Raw genomic sequence first — 11,886 nt, 5'->3', positions numbered from 1 at the left:
ATAATAGATATAAAGAACATAAAACAAAGTCTAGAGGAAAACTATGAATATTTTTTAAATATAATGCCTGAATTAGAAAACAGATAAAGGAAGAGACCACAATAAATAGAGTTTGAAAAGGATGGAAATATTTAGATTCTGCTATATAAGAAGAATTATGTATGAGTAAAATTTGTGGATTTTATATGGGCAAAATAAAATGTAAGTATACTAGTTCCTGGAATTCTATGTGTATGCTACACATGAATTTTATTATAATTATTTAAGTCATTTGTAGAGCTTATTTTATTAATTTTTATAACACTATATAATACATTCCCATTAGGTTGATCTTCCCACAAAAAGGAAGGAAATAAGAGGTCATCCATTCACTTTATAATGTGTTCCCTTCTTCATATTTTTGAGATTCAGAAGAACAAGTATACTAGAGCCAAATATTAGCAAGAACTATTTAATGAACTATCTTGTCAGTGAGTTGAATCCAAGCACTAAAAAGCATCATTATCCAATAGCTTCCCTCTCCTCAGCTAAAATATAAACGCATGCACACACACACTCACACGCTCATACACACACATCCTACCTTTATAAAAGATGAAAACCAAAAGAAATGTTATTTTTAATTAAATGTTTTTACAAAATAAAGCCATTCAGACCATTAAATAGCAACATGAAAATGAAAAATTTCTATTGTTTTCAAAACTTTCTCCTTTCTTTGGCAATCAGAAATGTTTCTCAAATTACAAATATTAAGACATTACTTAAGAAACAGAATTTCTTTAAATGCAACTTTAACCACACTATTACTTACCAGGCAAAACTCGCTCAAAATATAATGTTAAAATCAAATAGAGAAGAGTATCAAATGCCAAAAGGAAGAAAGTAAGTATCATTACATATGACTCTCCAGAGGGATCAGGAAAAATAACACCATTCAGGTAATAATCCAGGTGTGTAATCTGAGATTTAAAATAAATTAAAAGTTGGATGAATCCACTAAACAAAAGTTTTTTAAAATAGTGCTGCCTAGACAAATGTAATTTATATTTTAAAATTCCTTTCTTCAAAAATTCACAGTGAAGTTATTAGTCATAGTGTTGCTGTATATGAAGAGAATTGTCGTAAAAGTGAGAAATGCTACATGAGAAAGTAAAACAATTGAAGAATAGATGTCTAAGTAACTGATTTTCACAGAAGTGTTAAAGAAGGGAATTTGGAGAAGTGGACAAGCAACCAAAAATAACATTCTGGGAAGAGAAACTCAGAGTGGGCAGTGAAATCGGAGGCCATTTAAAAGAAATATAAAAATGCTAAGTATAAGAAAGGTAACTGCAGAAATGTTAAAATATTAAATTAGTATTAAAAACTTGAATAAATTATTTTTAAATATAATAAAGATAATAGAAAATAGAGAGATAATAAAGATAATAGCTGACATTTACATAGCATGTATCAGGCACTGTTCTAGTGATATATATATATATACACATATAGATATACATATACACACACATATATATATACATATATAAATAAATAAATAAATAAATAAATAAATAAATAAATAAATAAATAACAACACAGTTTGTCTTCACAATTACCCCCATTAGGTGAGCTCTGCTGACATCCCCATTCTTCAGATGAAGAAGTGAGGCCACGAAAGTCGTGACTTGCTCAAGGTCATCTGGCTGGTAAATGGCAGAGGTGAGACTGACTGATGCCATCTATAACCTCCACATTTTACTTATAACCTCTACATTTTACTGCCTCTTGAAATGGGATCATAAACCAGATATTTCTAAGTGGTCAGATAATGGGCGATTATTTTTCTTCTTTAAATTTTATAAGATTTTACAAATGACATATCTGTTTTATTACTTTGATAAGATTTTTTTGTCCATTCAGCTTTTCAACAGCGAAATTTCTTAAACTACAGCGTAATTGGTCATTAAGTTTCATGAAACACTAAATTAAGAGTTTTGAAAATGTTGTAAATAAAATCATGAAATCGTTGTGTTCTAACCTGGGCCATTCCAGCAGAGAAGGCAAAAGGGCTAAAAAGACCTAAAATCCATTCCAAAGATGAAGGAAGTTGTTGATATAAGGCAGTGAATCCCAGACACCCCCAAAATACAGTGAATAGAAACCCAACCAAACCGGTTAGGACAGGTTTCTTTATCAACACACTCAGGAGGAAAGCCAATGCTACCTGAAAGAAGAAAGAGGAGTTTCAATTGGTATATTTTTTCCTTTGAGAATCATAAATAGCAACAGTCATCAATTTCTCACATTGTCAAAAGCTTCTTCAAAGCATATGGAAAACAGGATACAAAGTTAGTGACCATACCAATGGAGGAAGCATTATTCGCTCATATATCTGAAACCTGAAACAGATTAAGAGATACATGTTTTGCCAACTCACCAAAGATAGGCCATATAGGATAAAGAGTATGAATATCACCATGAAGCCAGTAATTATTATAATTTGGATAGATGTTATGACCAGAGCCATAAAAATTGACACAGCAAAGATGAAGCCAGCATATATCAATCCCCAGGAGAGCCTATGGTAGAAATGAAATATTAATTCAAAATGTCATACACACACACACACACACACACACAAATGTTTGGATAGGTAATATGCAAAACAGTTAAGAATGTAAGTTCTGAAAGCAAACATATTAGGGTCAAATTTACTATAAAATTGTGGCTATGCACATTCTAGCTGTGAGGTCATGGTCAAGTTACTTATCCTTTCTCCCCCTCATCTGTAAAATGAGGTTAGTCATGGTAGCTATCTCATGGTTGTTCTAAGGATTAAATGAGATAATGCACATAAAGACATTAGGTTAGCCATTATTATAATTATCTTTCCAAATGTAAAATGAATTTTAAAATTAACATTGGATATAATCTTATTATTTTAGTTAAGTGACCATCAATGAAAAAGTAGTAATCTCACCTTGTGTAATAAATAAATGTAAGTTGCTTTTATTGTAGTAATCTCACCTTGTGTAGTAAATAAATGTAAAGTAATCTCACCTTGTGTAGTAAATAAATGTAAGTTGCTTTTACTACTCCTGTGTAGTAAATAAATGTAAGTTGCTTTTATTGCCACAAATAAATAGCATTTTCATGAGTCCTGTAACAGTAAAGCTAAGTGATTACAGTTTTCCTATCTCTTTCATGCTTTCCTTACTTAATTTGACATTTTAAAAATCTTTTACTAATTCAAATACCGAACAATCTATTCAGTTGGTTTTTGAAGATAGGGTAAATCTTTCATCTATGAAAAATACTGACTCCTAATAGTTAAAGATATTTTTTGAGAGAGCTGGCCATAGATTGAGTAGGGAGAGTATGGAATATTAAGATTTAAGAAGAAAGGAAATAAGAAAAAAATGCCCATCTTTTATGTTCAATGAATTAATAAGAACGTCAGACATAGATAAATTCCAACGGAAGCATAAAAGCATAAACCAAATCAAATACGATTATTTTCTATAATCCATGCTTCTGTCACTTATACACTGCTGGTGGGAATATAAAATGGTATGTCTACTCTGGAAAACAGTTCAGCAGTTTCTTATAAAACTAAACCACCATACAGTCTAGCAATCATGTCATCGGACATTTTTCCCAGAGAAATAAAAATTTATGTTCATATAAATACCCAAACATGAAAGTTTATAGCAGCTTTATCTGTAACACCTAAAAACTGGAAACAACTCATATCTCCTTGGGTTGAAGGGTTAAAAAACTGAGGTGCACCCATACCATGGACTAGTACTCAGCAATAAAAAGGAACAAACTGTTAATAAATGCAACAACTTGGATGAAGTGCCAGGGAACTATGCTGAGTGGGGGAAAAAAAACAACCCCAAAAGGTTACGTACTATATATGATTGCATTTATATACCATTTTTATAAAATGTCTAAATTATAGAAAAGGTGAACAGATTCATGGTTCCCAGGGGTTAGGGATGGGGAACAGGGAAAGAAGCATTGAATGTGGCGATAGAACTATTCCGTATCTTAACTGTATCAATGTCAATAGTGTGATGTGATATCGTATGAACATTTTTCAAGACGTTATCATTGGGGGAAATTGGGTAAAGTATACAGAGAATCTCTCTAAGTATTTCTTACAACTAAACATGAATCTACTCAAAATAATGTTTTATTAAAAAATTATACTTCCTTGTATAACTAAGACTAAACGATGTTTAAAAAGGAGAGAATGACATATACTCTGTCCGTGAAGATACAACTACAAAAAAATGGGGAATTTAAGGAGAGCATAAGGAAAAAAGTATTTTAACTGCTGTCAGTTATCATATTGAAGTAATATTATTAGTACTGTTAGACTTTGTATGTATATTTCTGGATAAAACAAATGAATAATTAGAAATATTCTGATAGTCTCTGTATTTCTCCTAGAGAACGAGAATTCTCAGTGTGTGCAAAAGGAGATACAGTTGTAATATGGGAGAGGTTAAGTAAAAGCCCTAATGTACTACATGAATTTATACTTATGAGTATAAACTCATAAGACATTTATCTTTAATGTATGTATGTTATTTATAAAGTGCATCACATATGTCATTATTCTATCTCTGTCAGCTGAAAAAGACTAGAAACAATGACCAATGCAATACTAAAGAATATTTCTAGCATACAATGGTCTTTTCCCAATGAAATAGAACTAGAGTATCTTGTCAGACAAAAATAGCAAAGAACCTACCCTCTCCTCCCCACTTCAAAAAAAAAAAAAACAAAACACTTAGAATCTCATCAAAAGGAATCAGAAATCAACCTTAAGTGGCTTCTTTTGGCCAAAAATGGGACAATTTAAATTTCAATAATAATAATTACAGTGGATTGAAACCTATTAGACATGTTAAGTTAAGGTCCATGAGTTTATAACTGTATTTAAGGAACTGGTCATTTTTGGAGTATGTTAGGAAAACAATTATCTTGAAGACTAATAAAGAGGAAAAAAATCAAGTAAAAAATTCTGGTTTTAACCATTTGTTTTATTTCTAGTTTTTTCTATTCCACCCTCTTAAAAAATATTAGCCTCAGTGGGAGTTAATCCTGGTTCATGAATACTTAAATCAAATCATCTCAATTAAAAGGATAATTATGATTCGTAGAGCTAATATTACTAGACTTTCATATGAGAGAAATGTACAGTTGAAAAAGATTATTATAAATAGTTTTCATGATCTATTCAAAGGTTTTATATAAGAAATTACCCTCAAGATTCTTTGGGAATTCTGCATTCTTGAGCCCTATTTGGGTTACGTAGATTACAGCAAAATTTGTGCCTGCTAAAGAAAGAAGTGGAAGAGGGTAAGATATTCAATAACTGTGGGGGCTTTGTAAGAAACGTACCAGTTTTAACTCAATACCTGGGATGCCTGCACCTGGTAATGGGGTTCTCTTGGAAGTTAACTTGTCAAAACCATGCTTTTGTGCACAATATTTCAGTTTAAAAATTTATTGTGTTTTAAAATTGCCTTGTGTTTGAAGAGAAAGAGGGGTAAAGAGCGTACATGCACATTTTCCCCAGTAACTGATGCAATATCAACTAATTTTTTAAAAATCTCTGGCCAATGCAAACCCTGCTACCTTGGACAGTGCTCTATCAGGAAAACTTTCTGCTGTGTTGTACCTCAGTTTGGGGCACTTACAAAATTGGATCCAAATGTAATGTTTACCTCAAAAACAGTAAGGACAATACGGTGTGTGTTACTGTCAGCTCATTTCACCAACAGCTTTTTCTATCAGGGGAAACTATCCCCTTATCACTAATTTTATTTTATTAATATTTCCAAGTTATGTAGCACAGTGGCTAAAAAAATGGGGTTTTCCTGGGCAAATAATCTGTCTGTGCCTCTGTTGTCTTACCTGTAAACTGAGAATAACAGCACTATGGGCTGAGTGACCCCTTGCATATAGCAAGTTCAATGTTCACTATTTTTACTGTTGCTACAGTAAACTACCCCAAAGTCTATGGGGAAAAGGACAACAGATAAATGGATACGACAATGGAGAGAGAGAAATAGTGAGTGAGCAAGAGAGAGATTGACCTGTTTTACTTGTACTTTAAGGGAACCGGGCACTCTCTGTGCTAGGAGTTGAAACACATTATCTCATTTAATCCTTAATCCCACCCAGAGAACATCTAGATTGACTAACTACAAGAACTGGCTTCAATAACATTGTGACAAATTAGTTTACTGTTTGAACTTTTCACTCCCTTCTCCCCGCTTCTCTTCCATGAGGGGAGTATAATCCCCACACCACTATCTTGGGCTTGGCTGTCTGACTTGCTTTGGCTTCATGGTGGGCAGAATGTACTGCTTTGCCCTTTGACTTGGGGTTGGTCCACATCGATTGCTTTCACCAATGGGATTTTATCAGACATGGCATGAGCATGAGCCTGAAATGTGCTTGTGCAGCAAGATTTGCCCTCTTGCACTTCCGTGACTCAATGAGAAGAACATGCCCAGAGAGCTTGCTGATCCAAGGAGATCAGCAGACACACGGGACTGATGTGGCTTCAAATGGATATGAGCCCAGCTAAGCCCAGACTAGATCTGCCAAACTCCACCCAATGCCACCGATAAATGAGGAAGAATAAACAATTTTTGTTTGAGGTCACTGGGTTTGGGGGTGTTTTTTATGCAGCATTTTTCTGGCAATAGTTAACTGATACAGGCATCATTTTTTTTTCTTCTCCCATTCAGGGAAGCATAAGCACAATCTTTACTTATTTCCTACTGCCAGCATTTTAAAATCTAATACAGGTAAGCTAATTAAATTGAATGCATGTGGAGGAGTGGGGAGGGAGGAGGTAGACAGGGGACAAAGAAGAGAAAGAAAGAAAAAAGAAGAAAAAAGAAAAAAAAAGGAAGAAAAAAATTTAAATAATTTCTTCAATTAAAATAAATAATTAATTAATTTTTAAAAATGTAAATGTTCATCACAAAAAAAATTGAATGCATGCAAGAAAATCTTGTGAATTAATCTAATTTCCTTTATAATACAATGAGCTTCTCTATTAATTCACGTGTGATATGATACACAGGTAAAGTAAACTTAACTTACCAGAATGCTGACTCTCGGAGACCCATCACCATCATCAGTTTCTTAAATTGTTTTCTTTCTTTTGTAACATTTAATGATGCAAAATATATAAAAGGGGAGAAATAAACTATACAAATAAAAATAAACCATTCATTTACAGTTTCTCCCCTAGAAATGAAAGGTAGCGTCCTCATATTTATTCCAATAACTGATGTCAGTTCCTCCATCACAGAATGATTTGTTGTGACCTAAATTGGGATGTTAACAAAAAAAGTTTATGATGTTAACCATAGAAAAAATATATTAGAAAACCATACTTTTTGTTCCTTTTCATTTTCAATATTTACATAGTTCCATTATTTTAAAATATGGTGAACTATTATCAGAACAATTTTGATGGCCTTTGGTATTAACTGACATTAAATACGAGTCATTTGATAAATTACTGGGGGTCTAGCACACAAAATATTCTGTGATAGGTGATGGAGAGAGCAGCGATACACACAGAAACATTTCTTACTTTCATGGAGTTTTACATTTTGTGGTAGAGCTAGAGGAGGAAGGAGAGACATTAAACAATTCATTGCACTAGCAGCTGTTTGATTATAATTGAGCAATTGCACTAAAGGAGAAGTAGAGAGTGCTAACAAAGCAAAATCAGGGAAGACTTCCCTGTAGAAATGACATTTATACTGTCACAGCTGAAGGCTGTGATCTCACCTAAACGAAGATTATGTGGGAGGAACTGAGGATGGAGAAGAAAACTTTGGGCAGAGCGAACAGCACGTGCAAAGGAAAAAAAGGAGGACAGTATATTATAGGCACAGAAAAGAGGTCCCTGAGCAAAGATAGATAGATAGATGATAGGTAGGTAGGTGGGTAGGTAGGTAGGTAGGTAGGTAGGTAGATAGATAGATAGATAGACGGACAGACAGACAGACAGACAGACAGATGATAGATTGATATAGTATAGATGAAACTGGAGAAATAAACTACTTCCATGGTACAGGCTAGAGATAATGGCTTGGACTAGTGCTGGTGGCAGTGTTAATGAGGAGTACATAGATTTGAGCTTAGAATTAACAAGGCCAGATGAGAGATAGAATGTAATGAGTGAGGCAGAGAAAATTATCTCTGATGATTCCCCAGTTCCTATTTGGGCCACTAGGTGGGTGGCTTTGGCATTTACCAACAAAGAGAAAAAATTTTAACTTAGTCACATTTAGAGGAAAACACCAATATTGTTTTAAATATATTAGTTTTAATTGCTTATGAAGGCATCAAAGTAGAGATATCCAGTAAACGATCAGATACATGGGACCATAGCAGAGGTCAGTGAACTGTGGTCCACAGACCAAATCTGATCGATCCCCTGTTTTTGTAATAAAGTTTTATTGGGGCACAGTCACACTCATTTGTTTATGTATTGTCTAATGGATGTTTTCGAGGTACAATGGCAAAGTTAAATAGTTGCCGTAGAGATGGTTTGCCCCTCCCCTACCCCAGAGCCTAAAATATTCATTATGTGGCCTTTGCTGATCTATAAGTTAAAGTAGAATTCTTGGAGTTAATCAGCTTTAAATTATAATTAACATAGAAATAAATGACATTGTCTAAAGGATGGAGAAAGATGCCTAGGATAGAACCTTGTGGAATTACAGATTTAAAGAAGTGGGAGTATAAAGTTGGAAAAGCTGGCAAGAAGACTGGGAAGAAATGGATAGAAATGTGAAGAAAAAGGAAGTGAATGTTGTTATTTAGTTAAAAAATCAAGTAAGACAAGGAGTGAAAAAGGTCAGTTGTTCATTGACATGAGATGTTGTTATTGACCTTAGAAGAAGCCATTTTGGTGGTGTGGTGAGGATGAAAATCATGTTGAGTAGGGTTGGGTCTAAGTGAAGACAACTCTTTCAAGAAGTTTAGCTGTTAAGGAAAGGGAGCTAGAGTATCTGGGGAGGAAATGTGGATAAGGGAAGGTCTTGATAATAGGAGAAGAAATTCACAACTTTTAAGTCCTGAAGAGAAGTATCTAGTTGAAAGGGGGAAGTTGAAGGAAGAGGAAACAGAAGGGAAAATCCGTGGTGCAGCTAACCTGGTAAGGGTGGAAGAGTTGGGATCCGGCCTGTGAACTGAGGAAAACCATTAGGGATGAGAGAAGGGACAAGATGGGTGTCGTGCATAGGTGGCCTGCAGCTTTACAGGAATTGTGTTGTGAAGTCAGGGGATATCCTCACCTGACAGCTTCTAATTTCTCTCAGGAGAGGCAAAGTATCATCTCCTAAGAGCATTGGGCAGGGTGGAGGATGAGGTAGAGAAAGGAAAAGAGGGATAAATAAAATAGATGTTTGAAATCGGGCACTTACTTCTATAATCGCAGCATTAATTGCAGCTTGAAAAGCCGCAAACCCTCTTTGCCAGTATGTTGTCAAGGAACAATAAATTCCATCTTGCAGAGCCCAACAGTGTTCTTTAAGGAAGAAAAATATGCCCATAATTATGCAATGGAATCTATTAATGGAATTAAAACCTTAACTTTGGCTCTAAAGTAAAATATCTAAACATCTTCTCAGAGCCTATGATCACACAATCTAGAGCACTTTTAAACCACTCAGCAAAACTGGAAGAAAGATTATTACTGAATGGTTGCCAAAATAATGAGACTCATCGTATAGTACAGACTGATCAAGTTCAGGAATAAAAAGTATATTACTTCTTTTCTTGACTTTATTAATTTTTCTATCAGTCATTCCCAACTGGGGATTTGGTAGCAAATAGATTGGAATCAATTCTTAAGTATTTACCTGAGTATTGAAAGTGTTCTTTTATCATTTGGATTCTGTATTCCCAACTGAGCTTCAGCTTATATGAGAAAGTATTATTAAACACAATCCCCACCATGTCAAAGTGGCTTTGTGGAAGTACTGTATCCATGGTTTCCTCATCAGGAGTCCCAATAATTGTCCTTCCTGCCATGGATGAAAAACATAAATGATAAACTTGTTACAAAACCAAACTGCAATTGTTTACGTTTTCCATAAAATTATTGATGTCACAGACTATCCTTAAATAGGTACCTCTAAGGTAAGGGCTGAAACTCTTTTCTATTGTCTTAAGTTCAATGTAAATATGTGCAAACATGTGAATGATATATTAAGGTCTATATATGTGACCATGTGTATGTATGTGTACATATCACTCTTAAAAAGACACAAATACATTTACATGGGAGATATGGTACTAATCATACGAGTCTGTATTGATTAGGTTTTTTTTAGGGTGGCTAGTACCTTGGTGATTAAAATAATTAAAAATTTAAAAGAAAAGTATTTAAAATAACCAATAGATATGCTTGAGAATTTGGTGTTTTCCCTACCAAGATCATAAATTGATTTCTATCATAGGAAAATAGTTTGCTGATAGAAGCAAGCTGCATGCAAAGAATCAGAATACAAAAATATTTAGAAGTAGATGGACCTAGAGAGTATTATTATGCTAAGTGAAATAAGTCAGACAGAAAAAGACAAATACCATGATTTCACTTATTCGTAGAATCTAAAAAAAATGAACAAACAAAATAAACTCATAGATACAGAGAACAAATTTGTGGTTGCCAGATAGGAGAGGGGTCTGAGGGGGAAGGGTGAAAAGGGGAAGAAATTAAGATGTACAAATCACCAGTTATAAAAACAATCATGGGGATGCAAAGTACAGCATAGCGAATATAGGCAATAATATTGTAAAAACTATGTATGGTGTCAGATGGGCACTAGAATGATCGGGGTGATCACTTCATAAGTTACATAAATGTCTGATCGCTATATTGTATACCTGAAACTAATATAATATTGTATGTCAACTGTAATTTAAAATTTAAAAATAAATTTTTAAACCAAAAAAATCAGAAGTTACAGCCCACCTACAGATTTTTTGGATATGATAACACTAAGAATCATAATATACATAATAGACAAGTTTACGGTTTGCAGAAGTAATCCAACCGATAGGTGGTTAATAAAACCATTACTTATGGAAGCTTTGGAAACCTCTGAAGTCCAACTTACGGACTCCTTTTTTTGAATACTTTCTTATACTTTCATGTATTATGTTCTAAAAGAAATTATTAATTTTAACGCAGTGTTTAAATCTCACTTAGGGTGATATCTACAAAAAGAAAAAGGTATTGATTTTTATAGTGTGGCCATATCTTTCAAAACTACTCATCCTTCACAGAATAAGGCTATGAAATTTTTAGGGGGCAATGCTAATTTCACTGATTTTCTCCAGCGGTATACAAATCCTGCCAAAGTCAGATCTGACATGACAACTTGGGGCGAATACCAAGACTTAGATAAACACAGAACGAGATGGTGAGAGAGGAGCTGTGATTGGGATAGGCTGGCACGGTAGTAGGAATGGGGTGTTTGTGCAAGAAAAGGATTGATTCCAATGAGCCATGAGACTCTAAGGTTGAAAGCAGCAGGGCGCTTGCACTGTACAAGCAGGGAGACTAGGTCCTGAGGCTTTTGCATATGCTTCCTGAGTTAAAAAGAGATGAGGTAGGTGACCAAATGGAGGAAGCACGAAGAGCCAGAGCAGCGTAGGATCAACACTGTCAAGCAGACCACATGGCCAGTGACGGTAAGGGAGGCAGGCAGGAGTCAGAGTTCCAGAAGCAGGAACGAGGAATCACCGAACAGGAGAGGAGGACACCAGGAATAAAAAGTGAAATCAGCTAGAAAAGGGTCCAACCTTTTTTTCTTACTCCAAACTTACCTTATGGAGTACACA

General features: G+C 34.4%; 1 protein-coding gene across 1 annotated transcript in view; it reads right to left on the bottom strand.

Moving 5' to 3' along the window:
* The window catches only part of ABCA10 (ATP binding cassette subfamily A member 10), a 49,207-nt gene that overhangs the window by 33,033 nt on the left and 4,288 nt on the right, over positions 1-11,886 (bottom strand). The window contains 6 exon segments of the mRNA XM_011370409.2: positions 812-959; positions 2,024-2,209; positions 2,423-2,564; positions 7,120-7,346; positions 9,462-9,565; positions 9,900-10,064. Coding sequence (XP_011368711.1) covers positions 812-959; positions 2,024-2,209; positions 2,423-2,564; positions 7,120-7,346; positions 9,462-9,565; positions 9,900-10,064 — 972 coding nt within the window.

Source organism: Pteropus vampyrus, unplaced genomic scaffold (assembly GCF_000151845.1).
Source record: "Pteropus vampyrus isolate Shadow unplaced genomic scaffold, Pvam_2.0 Scaffold169, whole genome shotgun sequence".
NCBI lineage: Eukaryota > Metazoa > Chordata > Mammalia > Chiroptera > Pteropodidae > Pteropus > Pteropus vampyrus.
Note: the sequence above shows the minus strand (reverse complement) of the source record. Positions and strands in the feature narration are given on the sequence as shown.